This window comes from Asterias rubens, chromosome 17 (genome assembly GCF_902459465.1).
Source record: "Asterias rubens chromosome 17, eAstRub1.3, whole genome shotgun sequence".
Lineage (NCBI taxonomy): Eukaryota > Metazoa > Echinodermata > Asteroidea > Forcipulatida > Asteriidae > Asterias > Asterias rubens.
In genome coordinates, this window is record NC_047078.1 from 7907494 (window position 1) to 7931687 (window position 24194).

Genomic DNA, 24194 nt, shown 5'->3' on the forward strand with positions numbered 1-24194 from the left:
GAACTCTTGGTGTTTGTCAGGTGGCAAACACTCTTTTCAGTTTGCTGTTTTTAACTTAAAACATTAAATTAGCACAATTTCACAAAAATCTGATTTAACGATAAACTTACCAAGAAATTTTGTTCCCTTTTTCGAAAGTAGGCATTTTATCGCTCAGCAGCTTTACTTTAATGAGCTTGGTGTTTCAATATTACAATGTGAAAAAATGCGTTTAAACACCTCAAAATAGGCCTTCTTCTTCATTATTTATTAATTTAGTACAAATATGTGTACATGTATGTTTTTGGTTAAACAATTTCTCTTATTTTCATGCTACATTGCATGGTTGTGTAGTTTTTGAGAAATGAGTAAAACAAGTCACAAAATCATTTTGGTCACATGAGACCAAAATGATTTTAGCATGTAAAATCTCCTTAACCAGTTATGATATTTTACCAAAACCATAGCATAACTGGTTATATGTTTTTACATGCTAAAACTGAGACGAAAATTATTACTTTTACTCATTTCTCAAAAACTACAGCACCTCAGTAAGTAAAATTTCAAGGGAAGCTTTCTACTATCATAATCTTCGTATGGTTTCATACGTTACTCATAGCAACGGGTAAACAATATTTCTATGGAATGGATTCAACTGAGCTGCTACTCAAGAGTCTTGGGTAAAGACCCATACTGTGAACTGAGACAAGAGTCTTGGGTAGTCTTCTAAGACACAGTTGTGAACTGAGACATAAAATTTAAGACATGAGTCTGTCATTAGTTTGCAACACAAACAAAACACCAGATTTCAAGCTACAAACCTTGATCACATTTCAATACTTCCTGTCTGTGGTTTATTTCCGCGTTATCAAACAATCATTCTGTAGATGTTGAAATTAGTTTAACCCTTCTACTCTTGGCGATATTATCGAGTGATAAATAATGGTTCAACTGCAAAGATTGTATACAGTAGCACAGCTGAGCAAAGACCTGACTACACATGTGTGTACTGTTTGCATCCATTACACATGGTAACGTATTGCAAGCTGGCATAGTTTATCTATCACTCAAAACCACACTGGGTTATACTGACTGGTGTAATAGTAGACAGTGTGGATCCATAGAGCAGTCTCGCCCACAGATCACGGGAGATGGTACAGTCTTCCATGTAAACATATGATTCACCAACGCACGGTAGCGGGCCTGATTGAAGTTTTCACTGAACCGTTTTGTGCAATCACATTTGCAACTTTCCACAATGAAAACAACCATGACAACAGCTATGAAGGTTTTCATGATGAAGGTTAATTTGTAAGTTGTCTGAGGTATGAGGAATCTTCACTTGGTGATGATCTTAGCTGAATGTCGGTTATACAGTCTCACTCGCCTGGTGAAGTATCAAGTGTGCTCTGAGGCCACAGCGAGGATCGCACTTCCTTTAAAGCATTTATGAAGCACTTTAGTCAGTGTCTTTTATATTCAGGTTTTGCATAATTGATGGACCTGATGTTCAGTTTTTGTGTTTCATGTTCATGTATACATGCATTCTTTAAAGTGTGAAGGCACTTGCACTCTTACTACACTAGATACGGCATGATGATCTTTTGGAGTTTTGTTTTTCCTGGATGAGAGGTGGTTCATAAAACTCAAAGTTATACCTTTATTATCTTGGTCATGTTCCTCGATCGAATAACATTTATAGTGAATGCTAATAATCATTTTGCAATAGGAACCAGAATATTTTTTTTATTCCAGCCTCGGTTTGGTTACATTGGTATCAATGGGAAAGATTCAAGATGGCTGCACCAAGAGTGTGGTGTTCAGTTGACAGGACTTTAAAAGTGTGGTGTTCAGTTTACAGGACTTTAGAGTGTGGTGTTCAGATTACAGGACTTGAGAGTGTGGTGTTCAGATTACAGGACTTGAGAGTGTGGTGTTCAGATTACAGGACTTGAGAGTGTGGTGTTCAGTTTACAGGACTGCAGAGTGTGGTGTTCAGTTTACAGGACTTCAGAGTGTGGTGTTCAGTTTACAGGACTTGAGAGTGTGGTGTTCAGATTACAGGACTTGAGAGTGTGGCGTTCAGTTTACAGGACTTGAGAGTGTGGTGTTCAGTTTACAGGACTTGAGAGTGTGGTGTTCAGTTCACAGGACTTCAAAGTGTGGCGTTCAGTTTACAGGACTTGAGAGTGTAATGTTCAGTTTACAAGACTTCAGAGTGTGGTGTTAAGTTTACAGGACTTCAGAGCGTGGTGTTCAGTTTTCAGGACTTCAGAGTGTGGTGTTCAGTTTACAGGACTTCAGAGCGTGGTGTTCAGTTTACAGGACTTCAGAGTGTGGTGTACAGTTTACAGGACTTCAGAGTGTGGTGTTCAGTTTACAGGACTTCAGAGTGTGGTGTTCAGTTTACAGGACTTCAGAGTGTGGTGTTCAGTTCACAGGACTTCAGAGTGTGGTGTTCAGTTTACAGGACTTCAGAGTGTGGTGTTCAGTTTACAGGACTTCAGAGTGTGGTGTTCAGTTTACAGGACTTCAGAGTGTGGTGTTCAGTTTACAGTACTTCAGAGTGTGGTGTTCAGTTCACAGGACTTCAGAGTGTGGTGTTCAGTTTACAGGACTTTAGAGTGTGGTGCTCAGTTTACAGGACTTCAGAGTGTTGTGTTCAGTTTTATACAGGACGTCAGAGTGTTGTGTTCAGATTACAGGACTACAGAGTGTGGTGTTCAGTTTACAGGACTTCAGAGTGTTGTGTTCAGGTTACAGGACTTCAGAGTGTTGTGTTCAGTTTACAGGACTTCAGAGTGTTGCGTTCAGGTTACATGACGTCAGAGTGTTGTGTTCAGTTTACAGGACTACAGAGTGTGGTGTTCAGTTAACCTTTTCCCTGCCGACAATGTTTATTGGCTCACTACTGTGGGTGCAAAATGCGGGAGCTTATCTGCGCCCAACACAACATGCTATTTGATTTGCAGTCAAGCATCTTTCTTTTGACCCCTGACATCCATCCGGGAATTTTTGTCACACTTCGATACACAGAGAAGCCATGTTCGGATTCATACGCGACAATTTTTATTTGAAAAAATCCTAAATTTTCCCATTCTTGCTACAGCTTTGGCTAGATTGCACGCGTCTGCCTATTCTTCAACACGTACTAATCAAGCCGTAGCCGAAGCTGTAGCTGAAGTCGCCATTTTGGACTCGGCCTAAATAAAGTCATGAGGTCAAAGGTTATATTGGTTTAACTAATTGTAAATGATAGGATTTGGTTATCATATTAAGTTTTAGGTAGTTTTAGTCTGGAAAATCACGGATAGGCAGTGGACACTATTGATAATTACTCAAAATATTATTAGCATAAAACCTAACTTGTTGATGAGTAATGGAGAGAGGTTGATGGTATAAAACATTGTGAGAAACGGCTCCCTCTGAAGTGACATAGTTTTCGAGAAAGAAGTAATTTTCCAAGAATTTGATTTCGAGACTTCAGATTTAGAGATTGAGGTCTCGAAATTAATCATCTAAACGCACACAACTTTGTGTGACAAGGGTGTTTTTTCCTTTCATTATTATCTCGCAACTTTGACAACCAGTTGAGCTCAAATTTCACAGGTTTGTTATTTTAAAACCCAGTCGTTATGTTGTTTTTTACAACAATCAAAATTAGCATACATGTTAACCGTCTGCATAATATGAAGGTTTTTAATTGGTAACAAGAGGATTGAAATGAAGTTGATGCTTAGAAACCAACGATGTTGTAATTTCTTTTACATTGATTTTGACATTGTATAATGTTTTCTTTTTAGCGTGTTTTATGTTTTAGAAGTGTGCAATATTATAGGTTATCACACAAGCGCAAGTGGAATACGGAAAAATATAGCGTTTCTGTGTCCCATATCCAATGAGGCCAAATCCAATGAGGCTGAAGGCCTCGTTGGATATGGGAAGCAGACGCGCTATATTCGTTCAGATTTCCACAAGAGCGTGTGTGATAAAGTATTTATCTTCAAGCACACTTGCCGCATGACATAGAACACACAAGACGCAGGTAGTGATATTACCCTTGCAATATAGGTTTATATCATCTTTCTTTTCTGCAAATCTGAGAGAGGATAAGTGTATACTTGAAGGTAAAAATCCATATAACTATTATTAATATTATGATTATGTAATTGTTGTCGTGGTTTCCTATCTTTTTAGTTTCATCTGAGAGACACATCAGTACGAGAGAAGTTTCCCCATTGGTCACTGAGCTGACCATTCACAACATTCAGCCAATGGATTCTGGTGTCTATACCTGCCATGTTGGATCCAGTACGAACACATTAACAGTGGATTTACAAGGTAATGTCGTTCACTCAATGAGACATTTGCGAGTTAGATTTGAATAATGTCAGATACAATGACTTGCTTAGTCACAATGGACCGCTTACATTTGAAGTCCTCAGACTATAGAGGCAGCTGCTATGTCAAGTTGGTAGTTACAACGTACACCAAATAATTGTAAACATAAAAACTTACTTGGTAACGAGCACTGAAAACATTGTGAGAAGTGGCTCCCTCTGAAGTATTTCTAGTTTTTGAGAGAGAGGTAATTTCTTTCTAAAATAAGAAAAGACTTCAGCTGAAACATTTTATTACGCATCTGAAAGCACACAAAGTAATGCAATAAGGGTGTTTTTTCTTTCATTGATTTCTTGCAAATTCGATGACCAATTGAGCTCAAATTTTCACAGGTTTGTTATTTAGGTGTTAGGGCCAACAGCCCGGAACACCTCTAATTTTTGTTTGTTTTTTATTTTTTAATGATACTTCTTCTTCTTCTGTACGTCCCTTGTCCCCTTTCAGAAACATCTTTCCAAAGATCGTATGAACTTGAAACTTTACACATAGTTAGATATTCATTAGGAGAAGAAACTGTTGAAATTACGTCATGATGACGTCATTTGTTCTTGAGTTATGAAAATTCAAAGTTTATTATTTCATAAAATCATAACTTTTGATGTACATGTACATGAGGGAATCTTACAATCAATACATCATCGGAATCTTCATTGAAAACTCCGTAAGCCTCACAGACATGACCCCATTTTCACTTTGTTTTCCGGCTCAAAAGAGAGGTTGAAAATGTCAAAATTCACGTCTAAAGAACTACGTAAATTCCCCACTGGTATGCGCATAAACATTACACCTAGACCTACACACAACGTGTAGTGTATTAGCTGTGCAGCGAAGTCACGCTCCGGTGATAGAGCGCGCAAAAGCTTCATGTAGAAAAGTCTTGGTTCGAGGTGTTTAAAACATACACGCCCCTTACTTAGGGTAAGTCTCTTCTACAGTCGTAGTTCATATTTCCTAAACCACATCAGCTATTTTGACAATCTATACATCATGTGGCTCATGTAAAAGGGCTTTACGTACTTTACCAAAATGGATATGTCGGTGAACTTTTGTTGACCTTTTGACCCGTTTAAACCTGAAGCGACTGTGAAATGATTTGAAAAGGCGTTATTTAATGCCTTTTTGGTTGAAATATACATCCTTTGATGTTTTACCTTCACAGCATACAAGTCTGGCAAAGGTCTGGTTTAAAAAAATATTACCGATGACGTCACCACAAGTACACTTTTACTAGATGACATAAGCATGTTGTTTTGACATTTTTTGCAAATTGAATCATTTATTACAAATCTTGAGAACAAAGCAATGTGTAATATTTGTTTTTTAAGTCCTCCCGGAAACCGAACACCCTCAATGTCTAGTTTATACAGATGTTTGGATACACCAAGTGAGAATACTGTATCCATAGCCTTTATAATCATACTCTGTTTTATGTTTGCCAGATTGCATCTACCCGTGTCAGAATGGAGGATCTTGTGTAAATGGATTCTGTAACTGTGTGGATGGTTATTCTGGACAGTACTGTGATACACCAGGTAATAATACTACAGTTAAATCATCCCACTTCTGACACCTTGTTTGTTTAAACGGTCCCACTTCTGACAGCGTGTTCATGTCAATGATCCCACTTATAACACCATGTTCATTTCAATGATTCCACTTCTGAAACCACTTTCATTTAAACGATCCCACTTTCGACACTTTTATTTGTTCGGCCGAAATTCTTGACAATTTATTTGCACATTTTTTTTTTACAGTATACTGTATGTGTGAAAAGTGAAGGCTCTTTTGTTTTTATTTGTATTGCTCTTTGTTTATTTTCCTTGGTTCAGTGGTCATTAACAAGCTTCTATATATTTTTACAATTCTTTTTAGAGTAACGACGAGCGCCCAGTTCCATAGAGCTGTTTAATGGCCAATTTTTTTTACTTCCTGTTCCATTTCAATTTCATAGCAATTCGGCCCAGGGTTAGGGCAATAGTAAATTTCAAAGTGATATCAAGCTATGATTTCTTTCTTTGATCACAGTTGTTGAGTGCGTTGTACCATGTGAGAATAATGGCCGATGTGTGAATGGAGTCTGCATATGTACGGATGGATTTTATGGGAACCTTTGTGAGATATCAGGTAAACAATCTATATACTTTGTTTTACATCCACACAGAATGCTGTTCAAGGTTGGAGTAATCCCTTAGTGCTGGGCGACTAGTGAAATTCACTACCTAATTGGTCATGCTTCAATAAGTCCTGACTTCGTCACTTTTTACGACGATTTTCAAAAGCAAAGATTCACAATTGACTGAGGGTGCAAGATACATGTAGTACATTCAGGCAGTATGTATTGCAATGGATGCCATTGTGCAAGATACATGTAGTACATTCAGGCAGTATGTATTGCAATGGATGCCATTGCGCAAGATACATGTAGTACATTCAGGCAGTATGTATTGCAATGGATGCCATTGCGCAAGATACATGTAGTACATTCAGGCAGTATGTATTGCAATGGATGCCATTGCGCAAGATACATGTAGTACATTCAGGCAGTATGTATTGCAATGGATGCCATTGCGCAAGATACATGTAGTACATTCAGGCAGTATGTATTGCAATGGATGCCATTGTGCAAGATACATGTAGTACATTCAGGCAGTATGTATTGCAATGGATGCCATTGTGCAAGATACATGTAGTACATTCAGGCAGTATGTATTGCAATGGATGCCATTGCGCAAGATACATGTAGTACATTCAGGCAGTATGTATTGCAATGGATGCCATTGTGCAAGATACATGTAGTACATTCAGGCAGTATGTATTGCAATGGATGCCATTGTGCAAGATACATGTAGTACATTCAGGCAGTATGTATTGCAATGGATGCCATTGTGCAAGATACATGTAGTACATTCAGGCAGTATGTATTGCAATGGATGCCATTGCGCAAGATACATGTAGTACATTCAGGCAGTATGTATTGCAGTGGATGCCATTGCGGTAAACATCTCTTTTGATGCAACAATATATCAGAGTAGGCAATGACAATTGCTACCATTTGTATCAAAGTGATAACAAAACATTTTCTTACCAAAACGGCACCCATCTCACCTTGTGCCTTGCAGGGCTGTACGAACCATGGAGGTTCAGAAAATACAGCAGCAAGGTCTACATCACTCTACTTACCTGTAGAGTAAATACTACATTTGCATTGTTCCCTATGCCTACAGGCATCTAGGTACATGAGAGTTTTACAGACAATAGCGCCCTCTTGTGTCCTATAAACTGCGCACTGTGACATGCATCACGTTGTCATCTTCTTTTTCTCTTAGCGCAGGCAAGCTAATGCTACATGCTAATGCTACATGGCCCTGGCGAGTTGGTAAAGCGCCGAAATGTTAAACCGAAGTTCGTCGGTTCGAATCCCGCTCTGTGCAATTCATTTTGTTCAGCCTCCAAGTAATTTGACTTTTCTATGATTTTATTTGTAGTTGGAGATGGAATTACTATCAACGTCATCAAAGATTCCTTAGGCCCTCATCAGTCTGGTCAAGATGTTGTAGTGACTTGTGATTATAGCAGCACTGTCCGCTACGAACAACCAGCTTGGATTGATCCACAAGGGATTAGTGTTACACCAAATACACAAGGTACGGGATTGATCCGAAAGGGATTAGTGTTGATCCACAAGGGATTAGTGTAGCACCAAATGCTTATTGTATGGTGCTGATCCGGAAAGGGGTTACTGTTGATCCACAAGGGATTAGTGTAGCACCAAATGCTTATTGTATGGTGTTGATCCGGAAAGGGATTACTGTTGATCAACAAGGGATTAGTGTAGCACCAAATGCTTATTGTATGGTGTTGATCCGGAAAGGGATTACTGTTGATCCACAAGGGATTAGTGTTACACCAAATACACAAGGTATGGGATTGATTCGAAAGGGATTACTGTTGATCCACAAGGGAATAGTGTAGCACCAAATGCTTATTGTATGGTGTTGATCAGGAAAGGGATTACTGTTGATCTACAAGGGATTAGTTTCACATCAAATAAACAAGGTCTGGTGTTGATCCATAAGGTATGGTGTTGACCCACAAGGGATAAGTGTTAGACCAAATACACAAGGTATTATGTTGATCCACAAGGTATGGTGTTGATCCACAAGGTATGGTGTTGATCCACAAGGTATCGTGTTGATCCACAAGGGATAAGTGTTAGACCAAATAAACAAGGTATGGAGTTGATCCTTGATGGATTATTATTTTTAAAAACCCAACTTATTTATAAAAATTATGGTCTTTATTTTGTGTACAACTTTAGGTCGACTGAGGAGTATTGCAGTGTCTCCCTCGGCAACCCAGCTGAGTATATCGGATATTCAAGCCACTGACTCAGGGATATATACATGCTATGTAGGAACTAGAAGTAATACCTTCACATTGACGATACACGGTAAGAACTTATAGCTGATTGGTTATAGCTACGTTAATACATGTAGTTCTGATTTCACTGACTCAGGGATATATACATGCTATGTAGGAACTAGAAGTAATACCTTCACATTGACGATACACGGTAAGAACTTATAGCTGATTGGTTATAGCTACGTTAATACATGTAGTTCTGACTTCACTGACTCGGGGATATATACATGCTATGTAGGAACTAGAAGTAATACCTTCACATTGACGATACACGGTAAGAACTTATAGCTGATTGGTTATAGCTACGTTGTTCTGACTTCACTGACTCAGGGACATATACATGCTATGTAGGAACTAGAAGTAATACCTTCACATTGACGATACACGGTAAGAACTTATAGCTGATTGGTTATAGCTTCGTTAATAGTTCTGACTTCACTGACTCAGGGATATATACATGCTATGTAGGAACTAGAAGTAATACCTTCACATTGACGATACACGGTAAGAACTTATAGCTGATTGGTTATAGCTACGTTAATACATGTAGTTCTGATTTCACTGACTCGGGGATATATACATGCTATGTAGGAACTAGAAGTAATACCTTCACATTGACGATACACGGTAAGAACTTATAGCTGATTGGTTATAGCTACGTTAATACATGTAGTTCTGATTTCACTGACTCAGGGATATATACATGCTATGTAGGAACTAGAAGTAATACCTTCACATTGACGATACACGGTAAGAACTTAAAGCTGATTGGTTATAGCTACGTTAATACATGTAGTTCTGATTTCACTGACTCGGGGATATATACATGCTATGTAGGAACTAGAAGTAATACCTTCACATTGACGATACACGGTAAGAACTTAAAGCTGATTGGTTATAGCTACGTTAATACATGTAGTTCTGATTTCACTGACTCGGGGATATATACATGCTATGTAGGAACTAGAAGTAATACCTTCACATTGACGATACACGGTAAGAACTTATAGCTGATTGGTTATAGCTTCGTTAATAGTTCTAATTTCACTCACTCAGGGATATATACATGCTGTGTAGGAACTAGAAGTAATACCTTCACATTGACGATACACGGTAAGAACTTATAGCTGATTGGTTATAGCTACAATAAAAGTTCTAATTTCACTGACTCAGGGATGCTATGTAGGAACTAGAAGTAATACCTTCACATTGATGATACATGGTAAGAACTTATAGCTGATTGGTTATAGCTTCATTAATAGTTATAATTTCACTGACTCGGGGATATATGCTACATATGTATATAGGAACTAGAAGTAATATCTTTGCATTGACACTGGTTTTGAATCCTACCAAGATAAATGCTGATTTTACAATGTCTAGAATAAGTATTGTCATCTAGTTACTGAATCACAAGTTCTTGATTTGTGCAATTAATAGTCATAGATGTAAACCTAATAGTGGTATGAGAGAGATTGGCTTTTGCCAGCTTGGTGTTTATATCCCCTTGACGGCAAGATCGTCTAAACAAACAAACGAACAAACAAACCAATATTCACTCAAAGCTTTCATTCAAACTTATATTTATTTCCATACTTCATGAAAACAGAGTACAAACAATTTTTTTTTAAAGGAATAACCAATAAACAAAGCTATTTAATGAGGCAGAGAAAAACAAATAAATAGAGTATGGAGGCATCATCTGGACAGACAATAAAACGGGGACAAGAACGAACAGACAAACAATTAGAACAAAGACATTATGAAGACAACAATGATGAGAATAATAATTGCACAACAACAATAATACCAATACTAACAAACATAGTAAGAAATCAAGTAATAATAAAAAAGCGTTTGCTGACAACAAAGCACAAGTAAATTGAGAGTGAGAAGGCAAACTATGTCAAATACTGGGAGAGGAGAGGTCTTTTATAAGCGCGTTTAAATCGACCCAAGATGATTGTGATCTAATCAACTGGCTTAAACCGTTCCAAAGACGCGGCCCAAAGACTCAAAGTGTTTTTAAGTGGAATGATGAGCGGGTGAATGGCACAAGTGGAATACCCAGACAAAACAAACAAACAACCAATAAACAAACAAACAAACAACCAATAAACAAACAACCAATAACAAATTTTTGCTTGTTCTGAAATGAAAATATTGACTATTTTTTGTGTAGATATTGAGCTTCAATGCCCAAGGAGCTGTATAAATGGTGGAGTGTGTCTCCAAGGAATCTGTGAATGTCCACCAAGATTTGCTGGTGCTGCCTGCGAGTTCCAATGTAAGTTCAGCACAAAACATAGCAAAAAGTAAACTTCTAACAAGTAGTAGGCATGCATGTACAAGCAAACAAACAAATAAACAGCAAGCAAAGTATGTTTGGCGTTAACATGGTTAATGTAGTTTATGTCAAGCTACAGTACATGTACATCTTCGCTAGATGTAAAACAGTATACTTTAAATGGAAGATATACGTTAGGTAATTACTCTAAGAATGAACGGCAATAAAAACATTTTGGTTTGACGCATTTTGAGAAACATTTAACTTGAAAGTTATGTGGTTATGTAAAAATGATACAGTTTTTATGCCCCAAAACTTGAATATGAAGCGTTACCGCGTGACTCCTCTCAGCTTGTGTATTGCTACATGGGATTATTCATCCTGTGTGGACATATTCACTCCTGATATCTTAAACGTGACCACCTTTTGAAATGAAATTTTTTCAGATCTTAGTTATGTTGTAAACATCTTCATTTATAAAGGATTAAAGCAATCAAAGGGTTCCAAAAAAACTCAAAGGTACCTCTATTTAAAGACACTGGACACCTTTTGTTCTTGTCAAAGACCAGTCTTTTCACTTGGTGTATCTCAACATATGCATAGAATAACAAACCTAGTTTCTGTGATAATTTGAGCTCAATCGGTCGTCAAAGTTGCAAGATAATAGCGAAAGAAAAAACACCCTTGTCACACGAAGTTGTGTGCTTTCACATGCCTAGAATTCGAGACCTTAGCTGAGGTACAGTATCTTATTCAATTCGAATATATTATTGGAAAATTACTTCTTTCTCTAAAACTATGTTACTTCAGAGGGAGCCCTTTCTCACAACGTTTTATACTATCAAAAGCTCTCCATTGCTCGATACCAAGGAAGTTTTCATGCTAAAAATTATTTTGAGTAATTATACCAATAGTGTCCAGTGCCTTTAAGTTGGTATGTATGAAGATTATCTGGACTTTTAAAAACAATTACTTACTATGAATGATAATAATAATAATAATAACCTGTTTTTATATAGCGCTTTTCACACCCGGAGGGCGTCCCAAAGCGCTTCACATTATTACCACTGGTCACTGGGCCTTAAATCACTCCTTAAACCATCTCAGCTCCCTGGTGGGGAGTATACAGCCTTGTGCAACAGTAATATGCGCTACTCGGCTAAATCAATCACAAGAACCATCTCTGCCCTCACAGGTACCCATTTACCCCTGGGTGGAGAGAAGCAATTATAGTTAAGTGTCTTGCTCAGGGACACACGTGTCACGACCGGGATTCCAACCCGCACTCTGCTGAACAGAAACACCAGAGTTTGGGTTTGGTGCTCTTATTCGCTCGGCCACGACACCCAGATGATGTACTTGATAATCCACTGTATAGATTATAATTGTTGGATATGATCTTTGTTTGCAGTGAGTGGCTGTGACTTTCCATGTGCCAATGGAGGGATCTGTATTGAAGGGTTATGTGCTTGCCTCAGTGGTTATCAAGGAGATTTCTGTCAAACATATGGTAGGTATTATTCTTATTTCGTTTCATTTATTCTGGTTGCGAAGCCAATGCTAGTGGTGGAATACTTATGCGCACCTACCAACAGAAGTTACAGCTCTCCATGGCCACTGTTATGTTGAGTAAGTGCTGCTTTGAGGTTGCGAAGCTAGGACATAAACATCTGTTATAGAAAAACAATTAGATGGTTGCTACACCAGAATGTTACGCCAGGTGCTTGGTGTCGGAAGGGTAGTACACATATCAAACACAGATCTCTATCTCAAGTTTCTCAAGCTCAGTGCCAAAATCGGCGCAAGAAGAGTGAAGTTTGCCAAGCTTGTCCTCTAGGAGCCTAAGCAAGGTCAAGCTCAAAGAGGTCGAGGTCACCTGACCTATGTCGATCTGCTCAGAAGGGACACTGGGTTTGTGACAGCTGGATAAATATCCACATGCATGAGGGACAGGGAGATCTGGAGACAACTCAGTTTTAACATCATTGACTGAGGACACCAGCCGAAATAGAAGAACAGCAACTCTCTGATGACCTGAGGATGGTTGGTATTGGAATAAAACAACTTCACCAAGCCACTCAACGAAAAAGAACAATTGGAAAAGAACAATTATAAAACAAACAACATGTAGCCACTGAGCAAGGCCTGTGTGCCATGGACTCTTAGAAAAGCAAACTTGGTGTTTCCCAACATATGCACAAAATAACAAACCTGTGCAAATTTGAGCTCAATCAGTCATCGAAGTTGCGAGATAGTAATGGACGAAAAAACACCCTTGTCACACGAAGTTATGTGCTTTCTGATGCTTGATTTCGAGGCCTCAAAGTCTAACTCTGAGGTCTCAAAATCAAATTTGGGAAAATTGCTTCTTTCTCGAAAACTACTTTTACGTTACTTCAGAGGGAACTGTTTCTCACAATGTTTAATCCTATCAACAGCTCTAGATTGCTCATTACCAAATAAGTTTTTATGCTCACAATTATTTTTAGTAATTACCAATAGTGTCCAGTGCCTTTAATACAAGTATATCTTTTGTATTAGTTATTAAAGGCAGTGGACACTATTGGAAATTGTCAAAGACCAGCCTTCACAGTTGGTGTATGTCAACATATGCATATAATAACAAACCTGTGAAAATTTGAGCTCAATCGGTCATCGAACCTGCGAGATAATAATGAAAGAAAAAACCACCCTTGTCACACGAAGTTGTGTGCTTTTATATGGTTGATTTCGAGACCTCAAGTTCTAAATCTGAGGTCTCGAAATTAAATTCGTGGAAAATTACTTCTTTCTCGAAAACTATGGCACTTCAGAGGGAGCCGTTTCTCACAATGTTTTATACCATCAACCTCTCCCCATTACACATTACCAAGTAAGTATTATGCTCACAATTACTGTGAGTAATTACCAATAGTGTCCAGTGCCTTTTGTTATTAAATATCTAAATCATGGTTCTATTTTTCAGTTATTCCGAACACCGATATCATAATTACCATCACGCCTCAGGAGAATACTCTTCCTGCTATTGGTCACAGCTTCTACTTAGTATGCGAGGTGGCCAATAGCAACTCCTATCCTCCACCAATGTGGTTAAATCCTTCAGGAAGAGTGGTGCATGGACAAAATGATGGTAAGTTGTCACAACTTGACATATGAAGAAATTAAAAATACATAGTAAACTTGCGGGAACAACCACATAATCAAAGGTGTACCCGCAAGTTGACTATTTATAGGTTCTTTGTATTTATCCACACCATGAAAAGCTTCCAACAATACTAACTTGACATATTGTTTAGCTCTCCTAGCTTTTTATCTTTATTGGCTTTAGTTAGAATACCACTTAAGGAAAAACAGACCCTGATGACCGTGAAGCATTCTGTTTTAAGAGGAATATCAAATCTTTCCTTCATTTTTCTTGATTTGTTTTTCACATTTAATTATTTTTCCTCTTGTAGCTCCTTACCAAGCGTGCCTTTTAGCCTTGATTGGGGCAAACGTGCATACACCAAAATTTTAAAACAATTGACTTCCACACGAACGCCCAGTCTCCAGTATTTGTCTTATTGCTTTTTAGTGGTTTTTCTTGTAATTGTACTTAGCCAATGTTTTTTTTAAAAGGTTTTTAATGTGTCATTGTTTTTACTGTATGCGAGCATTTCAATTACCCTTTTTGGGATCTAATAAAGATTATTGTATTGTATTGTATTGTATTGAACGACTGAAATGGCTGAAGGACTAAAAGTGTAAGGCAGTTCTGAAGATTGGTGTTTAATAGCACTCGGCACTAATGCTAAAAAAAGAAGCTCAGTACCTCAAATCTCAGACAAAAGTACTAAATGTCATTACCATATGCACCCGTACGTGTCCAGGTTTACGCAATTGCTACTTTAGTGCAGTTTGGCATGTAAATGATGCGGTAATTGCTCATAAAGGGGGAATGTTTATCTGAAAGCTGGATATTTTGAGCAGAAGTGTCATCAATAGTGCAGAGTGTGGTTTTCATAAGTACTAATCAAAATAACTCAATTATCCAATTTGGCATTTTCTTATTTGATTGGTTTATTTTATCACAGGTACATCCTCCTCTGCCCATCACACGATGACAGAGATTATATCTCCCACGGCAACCAAGCTAATCCTGAATGGATTAATGAGAGAGGATTCTGGCACATATACATGTCTGATTGGTCCACATAATGACTCCATTCCCTTGATTATCCACAGTAAGTAGGGCCTACAGTTACAATGTAGATAATCCCAGTTAATCCCCTAATCTTGTTCTTTTTTGTTTTAAGTGCTCATATCCTCCCTGTGGTAAAACGATTTTCCGCGTTCGATTGAGCCATTTTCATCTAATATACATGTGTTACATGTTCGATGATAGTCCAGGGCTTCGAACAAAACCGTATGTTAGAGTAAAGGTCGAGTCACACTGCAGCGATAACGAGAATGATAACGACGCAAAGAGAAAGCATTCTATTGGTTGAAATGCTCCACTCAGAATAATTTGTTCTTATTATCAAGGCCTTTGTGACTGGGCCTTAATGAGATCCAATCTGCTTTGACCTCTTAAAAATGAAGATAAACCGGTTTGGGTCTAACTTAGTATGCTGTATGAACATACAATGTACCCTTTGTAGAGACTGTTGTAGAATGATTATGTCTGTTTAATTGTTTGTTTGTTTGTTTCAGAGCTTGATTGTATACCTAGCTGTGAGAATGGAGGTACATGTGACAATGGAGTCTGTATATGTCCTTCTGGTTACAGTGGAAACCAATGTCAACAGACAGGTACGTACATGTACATGTATTATAAAGGCCATTGCAATCTAGGCCCAGTTTCATCAAGCTGTTAAACAGAAAATTTTGCTCTAAAATTCTTTGCTGAACAAAAAATGGAGTGGGGCACCGGTCATATCAATGTAAACGTAAGGTAGTTTTGACTGGTAATCCTGTTTCTGTTGGGCAGTATTTTTTTGTGCTTAGCAAAGTTTTGTGCTGACAGGCTTTATGAAATTGGACCCTGAGCAAAATTTCATGGCTCTGCTTGAGCAAAGGATTATTGCGGAGCAGGGAATTCTGTGCTTACATTAAGCGTATTTCAGGGTTCGAAATTAGCGGTCGCCCGGTCGCCAAATGCGAGTGAAAATAGCGGCGGGCGACTGAAAACCCTTGCTCACTAGCCCGCTGGGCGAGTCAAATAATTATTCCTTTTCACATATAAATGAGGGTTCAGTGGCAAAATCCCACAGAAAACTTTTACTAAATCTTTTAAATTAGTAAGTTTGACAATTCTAGATACTTGCTAGATTTAATTTTGCCGTGATCGGGACCAGAATTGCTGTCGTTCATTTCAGAAAACACGTACATGTACAATCAATTGAAAACACGATGCACAAACCACATGGTGCCGAGTATCCTCACAGTACACGGTCGCCCACTGGTGGTACGTCCATGCAGTATGCACGGCACATACAAAACACACACAGTCGTCCAAAGTCCATTCTGACCAACACTCTGCACGCTGTGATTGGCCGTTGATGGCTGTTGATAATTCCATATTCATGATGTTCTTGACTAGACTTCAATGCAGTACACGTTCACGAACGGAGTAAAGAATTGCCGCACGTTGTGCATAATGACTGCAGACTGTGCACAATGTACAACCTTGGACAACCTATAACATGGACAACTTTTGCCAACAGAGGGCGTTGCGGGGCGAAGTTCATTGAATTATTTCTTGATGTGCGTTGTTGACTGATCGTTGATTCATGAAGATTTTGTTGCAAACCGAGTTCAAAACATGCTCAAATCAACCGACCCCCTAACCACAAAGTCATTAAAGTTGTTGTTGATGGAAAAGGGATAGTTTAAGGTAAAAATTCAGAAATAAAATCCTCAAAAAAAAAAGCAATTTTAAGGGCTTCACTTTCGTGGTTTTTTTTGTGTGTGTTTTTTTTTTTTTTTTTCGTTTTGAAAATTTTGTGTATAATTACATGCGGGCTAGTGAAAAAACCTGCGGGCGATCGAGAATTTTGGTTGACTCGCCTGGCTTTACATGTAGCAAAGAAATTCTCACTTGTACAGTAAGCACAGAATGGTGATTGTAATAATTCGTTAAGCAGAGCCATGAAATTGTACCAAGATAAACTCTTCATTGACCCTTTGTACAATGCAAGGTATTGTGGAGCAACATTTTGGACTGAGATCTCAACAAACATGTGTTGTAGCACCATGTGATGGTTTACAAAGGGCCAAGGCTCAGTATGCTGCCGATCAAACCAGGATTACCAGAGTGAACCGGGACAATTTAAGAAAGCAGTGCCACCAGTTAATTGAGCAAACAGATCTACCATACAAAGCCAACTGTGGAACTTCAATTAATAAAAATTGATACTTTGTAAAAGAACTTGTGACTGATACTAAGTTGTTTGTCTTACAGATCAACAACAGTTGACAATGCGCATTACACCAAGCATGGAAGAACTGCCACATGTAGGGGACGATATGCGTATTACTTGTGAGATCATTGGCTCGGATCAGTTTAATCGTCCACAGTGGCAGACTCCAGAGGGCGCTGTTGTCCCAATCTATCAAGCGGGTAGGTCACTTGTTATCGTTGTGACTGCGTTTTAAGAAGTATTTGACTGCAACTGTAAAAAACTTTTTAAATGCAACTACATTTGTCTATAATGTTAAATAGTGAAGCCCTACTGGGAGCTATAATTTTTGTTTTGATTTCTCCAAAGATGAATGTCTGCATCTTGAAATTCAGTCACTACACAAAGGCATACGCACCTTTAATATTGAACCTTTAATATTGGAACTTTAATATTGGACTTGTTATATTGGACCCGTTACATTGGACCTGATTTATTGGACTGTTGTATTGGACCTGATATATTGGACCTATTAATTTGGATCTGTTATATTGGACCTGCTATATTCGACCTGTTATATTTGGACCTGTTAGAGTTACTATTGCGGTATTTTAATGTTTGATTTGTAGGTAGCAATCAGCGTATGGGTGTCCAGTACTTAACACCTACAGCAACCAACCTGGTCATTAATAATATGCAGTCATCGGATACCGGACTCTATACGTGTAATATTGGACCTCTACAGGGATTTTTTGATATCATTGTTGAGGAGCCCGAGACCTGTGATGTCATTTGTGAAAATATGGGACAATGTTTTGGAAGTCAATGTCAGTGTTCAGAGTCATTTTCTGGCTCGCGGTGTGAAATAAGAAGTAAGTGAAGATTGTTTAATTTAACATCCCTAATCTCAAATAACCATGAATTACATCTTCTTGTTTTGTTTCATAATATATGTATATCTTCTTACAGTTTTTTAATTTTATGTTCAAATCTAATCTATTTTTTAAAATCTCTAATTGTATATTTGCTGGTTTTTTGATGTTTGAATGTATTTTTATATTGTAAACCTAAACACAATTGAGCCTTTTGGCTGCTACGTTTGATTTTTAATAAACCAATAATAAAAATAATAATAGTTTACTAAATGAAACATCTGAATCTGAATTATATACATGTAGTCAGCAACAAATCCTACTAGAAACATCACACCAATATTGTGTAGAGAAGACAATCAAGAAATTTCAGTTTTAGACGTGGGAGGAAAACCCCAATAGAAAAGAATCCATGCAGTCAGGTAGCGACTGAAAACCCAATCCACATGCAAGGCTCTGGTTTGGGAATCGAACCGGGGTCCACAGAGGTGAAAGGCAGGGACAGAAACCACTGAGTCAACCTTAATAGTTTAGCATGGTTAAGCATGGTACAATGTCTGCCAATGTTATTTGTTTGTGTATCAATTTTCAAAATTATTTTGAAATAATTTTTTGTGTGGAAGTGTCGTGGCCAACTTAAGAGCACCGAATTCAAACTCTGATGTTTCTGATGGTGTTTTTGATCAGCAGAGTGTTGGTTCGAGCTCCAGTCGTGACACTTTTGTCCTTTAGCAAGACACTTAACCATAATGCTTCATCATTCGGATGGGACGTAAAGCCGTTGGTCCCGTTGGTGTTGTGTAACGCACGTAAAAGAACCCAGTGCACTTATCGAAAAGAGAAAGGGTTCACATTGATGCTCCTGGCAGGATTGGCAGCATATTGCGCCACAGCACCTTGTAAACCATTACTTGGTGCTTAGGATTAGGTCTTATAATTCAAACTTCGTCCCACTCACCTTGCAGTAAATAGTGTACTTGGCGCGTTTTATCCTTTGGAAAAAGGCGCATTATAAATACGGTCATTATTATTATTTTTTTTTCTTTCTGTTTTTAGTTGGTTCCGATTACACCATTACCATCACCCCACCAGCCAACCCGGTCCTAACAATAGGCACAGATGAAGTCGTCTACTTATGTGAGGTGGAAAGCTTCACGAACTTCCCTCAACCAGAATGGGCTGCTCCATCGGGGACAATCATCGCACCAATACATCAGGGTGAGTCCATTGTTTGCAAGGGAAGGTCAACTTAATATTATTATTTTGAATTTTTATTTTTGCAATATCGACCCAACTCACAAGGCCAGACAGCCGTTTCTAGATGAGGGCTACACTTAAGTCATTTGGGCTACCGACCCTAAGCAACTGCCACCAGGGGCACGTTGCCACCTATTCCTGGGGCTGAAACAGGCTTACCTCTTCACAGTCTGTAATGATGTACATGTAGGCATGGGTATCACCCTCTAGGAGCCTGGCTTGTAGAGCATAATGCACTATCTTCCCAACTTTATCTAGTTTACAATAAAATTATATACAAATTTTGTCAAAAAGCCGTATCATTGGAAAGGCAAACTATTCTGGCATGGTTCTAGTATAATAATATTTAATCCCTTTTACAAAAAATATTACCTTTTAAGTGAAGCGAATCTTATGTTTTTGAAATGATATTTTTTGTACACAGTGGGAAGTTTAAGCCGGTCTGGTGTGGAATACATCAATAGTAGAGCAACACGCCTTATCCTCAGGGACTTAATGAAAGATGATAGTGGCATGTATACATGTTATATTGGACCTCTCACTAACTCTGTTATCATCACAGTCCAAGGTAAGACACTAATGCCCACCGTTGGGGATAAGACACTAATACCCACATTTAGGGGCTTGGTCCAGGGGAATCTAAGGTCCGATGATAGTGGCATGTGTACGTGTTATATTGGACCTCTCACTAACTCTGTTATCACAGTCCTCGGTAAGACACTAATGACCCCAGTAGGGTCTAGACACTAATGCCCATTGTAGGGACTTGGTCAGGAAGAATCTAAGGTCTTATGATAGTGGCATGTATACATGTTATATTGGACCTCTCACCAACTCTGTTATCATCACAGTCCAAGGTTAGACACTAATGCCCCCATACTTATCAAAACATTGAGTTGTCAACCACTAGTTATTATCAGAACTAACACACCTCAAAGAGATTTATACATGTTGTTTTCACAAATCTCACCTAATTTCTACCAAGTGTTATACATGATACAAAAAAAAAGAGGGTAAATTTGTAGTGATTTGTTTGTTTCAGTTCCTACTTGTGTTCTTCCGTGTGAGAATGGTGGACAGTGTAATAATGGTGTATGTGATTGCCCTCCAACATTTACTGGACCACAATGCAGGACTCCTGGTAAGATCAAACGACTTCATCTTTGTAAAATTGTAAACTTTCACTTTCGCAACCTGTGGCGCATCCGTCGATTCACACAAGATGCCTGTCATCATGCTGTCAGAAGTCTGGTCCTTTCCTGCCTTGACTATGCTAATTCTACATGTATGTTGTATTGAGCATGCAAAGTTGATCTAAAACGCCTATAAATAAAACGCCTATAAATAAAGCTGCTCGGCTAGTCTATGAATGTGGACGGGACCAGCCTTCTGGTAGCCTGCTGACAGATCTACATTGGCTTCCTGTTAAAGAAAGAATCTGTTTCAAAATGTTAATTTGATTCACTTACGATATGGTATTTCTGATGCACACAGCCATCGACTCCGCTCCTCGTCAGACTTGACCCGGCTCGCCATTCCTAGATCAAAAAGGAAGGCCGGGGACATAGCCTCCGCAGTTGCTGCACCGCGCTTGTGGAACGCGCTACCAACAAGTCTGAGAGAAGCTGCGTCGCTGGCTGTGTTTAAACGCCTCCTCAAGACATTTTTGTTCCCTGAACCATCCTAATTTGCTCCTCTTGTATGTTTATTTTTGGCTCGTTGTTTGTCCTTTTTTTGTTTTTGCTTTTGTTCTTGTGTTGTCCTCCCTTTGTTAGGCGCTCTGTTCTTTGTATAGCGCCTTATAAATGCTTTGTATTATTATTAATTTTTGTATTTGTGTCTTTGTTTGCTTATCCCTGTCAGACTAGGCAAACTCCCAGAATGGGATTAAAAGCACCAAGCTGACAACAGGCAATCTCTCTCATACACACATTGGTTTAACGTCTATGTTACACTAATCAAGAAATTGTAATTCAATAACTAGACGGCAGTACTTGTTCTGGTCATTCATTGTGCAATCAGCGGTTAGCTTGGTAAGAAACGAACCCACAACCTTGTGATTGCAAGTTCTGCAGTCTAACTACTGTACCACCGTGACAACTCAATAATTCCATACATTTGTCTTCTCCTATCTGTTGCTATTTACCTGTAATCATATTAGAACAAATTGAGCTTTATTTTGATGTATTTATTACCTTCGCTAACTTTTATTTTGTATACCTGTTACACTTCAGCTGTTTCATGTCTACAACCATGTATCAATGGAGGTCAGTGTCTAAATGGTGTGTGCCAATGTCCAACAGGCTTCTTTGGCAATCGATGTGAAAGACCAGGTAAGCTTTATTTCATGAAATAGCAGTAGGGTTATTTCATGTTTATTTATAGAGTGTGTGAGATCAGTTGATCCTTATCCCATAGATTGATACATGTAGCACGTACATCTTAATTTATAAATTCATTTTGGAGATAGTCCCAGAGATTGATTGCACATCTTTATTTACATATTCTTTTGATGTCATGTTTATTCGTATGATGCAGTGTGAAGCTCCACCCAGTTTTGGAGTTAATCCCAGAGATTGATTGCACATCTTTATTTACATATTCATTGATGTCATGTTTATTCATAGGATTCAGTGTGAAGCTCCACCCAGTTGGGGTGTTAGTCCCAGACATTGATTGCTCATCTTCATTTACATATTATTTGATGTCATGTTTATTCATAGGATTCAGTGTGAAGCTCCACCCAGTTGGGGAATTAGTCCCAGAGATTGGTCGAACCATCTCTATGCTTTGTGAGATCACAGGACAGATCCCAGATATCAGACCCAAGTGGATGAAAGAAGATGATGCAGTATTGTCACTGGCTGGAGGTAAAAACTATAAATATCAATCAAAATTTCAATTGTTTTATACTAATAATAATATCAAAGTCTTATATACATGTAGCACACGTATCTACCAAACAGGGTACTCAAAGCGCTGAGTATATACAAACTTTCAGAAAGATAGGAATATTGCAGTGATTAATTTTGGGACCCAATTATGTGGCACCTGATAAGGGTTTACAAGGTACTAGGACGCGTACAGCAGCCACAGCCAGGAACACTGGGGCGAACCCCTTCTCTTTGAAAAGTGCACTGGGTTCTTTTACATGCATTACACAACACATGGGACCAACCGCTTTACGTCACATCCGTAGGACGAAGCAATGGTTTAAGTGTCTTGCTTAAGGACACAAGTGTCACGGCTGGGGATTTGAACCCACACTTTGCTGATCAGAAACACCAGAGTTTGAATTTGGTGCTCTTAACCGCTCGGCCACGACACTTCCACAGTTAAAGTCTGTAATCGCATTTGGGTACTGAATACTTACGGAATGCAGGGATCAAAATAATTGTTAGCATAAAAACTCTATTTAAATTTGAAACCTCAGCTGAAGTATCTTATTCAAATATTTAAGTGGAACATTACTTCTTTCTTGAAAACTGTGTTACCTCAGAGGGAGCAGTTTCTCACAATGTTTTATACTATCAACAGCTCTCCTTTGCTCATTACCAAGAAAGTTTTTATGTTAACAATTATTTTGAGTAATTATACCAATAGTGTCCACTGCCTTTAAGTCAGTTTGGTGTGAAGATTATCTGGACTTTTAAACCAATTACTTACTATGAATGATGTAGTTAAAGGCAGTGGACACTATTGGTAATTACTCAAAATAATTATTAGCCATAGACCTTTCTTGGTGACGAGTAATGGAAAGATTTTGATGGTATAAAATGTTGTGTTTGTTTGTTTGTTCGTTTTTTTATTTGCGAGAAATGGCTTCCTCTGAAGTAACATAGTTTTTGAGAAAGAGGTAATTGTTCACTCAAATAATAAAAGACTTCAGCTGAAGCCTTTAGTTATGCAACCGCAAGCACACAAAGTTATGCAACATGGTTGTATTTTCTTTCATTATTCTCTTGCAAACTCGATGACAAATTGAGCCCAAACTTTGCACAGTTTTGTTATTTTATGCCTATGTTGGGATACACCAAATGAGTATAGTGTCCAGTGCCTTTAAACCCAAACTATTCTTGTCTTTAGAAAGGTTTGCGGGTAACACCATGTAATGATAATCACTAAATGAGTTGGGGTAGTTCTGAAAAGAACTGTTGATTTACATTTCAACTCAACGTTTCGATCTGTTTGCTCTGATTGTCTTCTGGAGATCGCACGGAGTACACTATATATAGAAAGGTTTGCGGTAACACCATGTAATGATAATCACTAAATGAGTTGGGGTGGTTCTGAAAAGAACTGTTGGTTTACATTTCAACTCGACGTTTCGATCTGTTTGCTCTGATCGTCTTCTACATGTATAACGTATTCCCACCTTGCAAAGTTTCATATCCTACTTAAGCCCAGTTCATACTTCCTACGAATGCGAATGCGAAGCGAATGTTGACATCACAAGTTCGCAATGAATAATGTGCAGCAGTTCAGCTCTGGGCAACTCACTTGCAAATACCGCTGCGAAAGGAGAGTTGTGATTTCAAATTCACGTCAAATTCACTTTGCATTCGCATGAAGCATGAACTGGGCTTTATTCTATTA

At 38.4% G+C, this 24194-nt stretch overlaps 1 protein-coding gene across 1 annotated transcript in view; it reads left to right on the forward strand.

Moving 5' to 3' along the window:
• The window catches only part of LOC117301759, a 241232-nt gene that overhangs the window by 58721 nt on the left and 158317 nt on the right, over positions 1-24194 (forward strand). Inside the window, exons 33-49 of the mRNA XM_033785780.1 lie at positions 4177-4320; positions 5820-5912; positions 6406-6504; positions 7866-8024; positions 8699-8830; positions 10985-11089; positions 12501-12599; positions 14055-14219; positions 15163-15312; positions 15782-15880; positions 17532-17690; positions 18099-18341; positions 19398-19559; positions 20023-20166; positions 20641-20739; positions 21833-21931; positions 22322-22468. Of these exons, the coding sequence (XP_033641671.1) occupies positions 4177-4320; positions 5820-5912; positions 6406-6504; positions 7866-8024; positions 8699-8830; positions 10985-11089; positions 12501-12599; positions 14055-14219; positions 15163-15312; positions 15782-15880; positions 17532-17690; positions 18099-18341; positions 19398-19559; positions 20023-20166; positions 20641-20739; positions 21833-21931; positions 22322-22468 (2298 nt within the window). The remainder of the gene's footprint in view (positions 1-4176; positions 4321-5819; positions 5913-6405; positions 6505-7865; positions 8025-8698; positions 8831-10984; positions 11090-12500; positions 12600-14054; positions 14220-15162; positions 15313-15781; positions 15881-17531; positions 17691-18098; positions 18342-19397; positions 19560-20022; positions 20167-20640; positions 20740-21832; positions 21932-22321; positions 22469-24194) is intronic.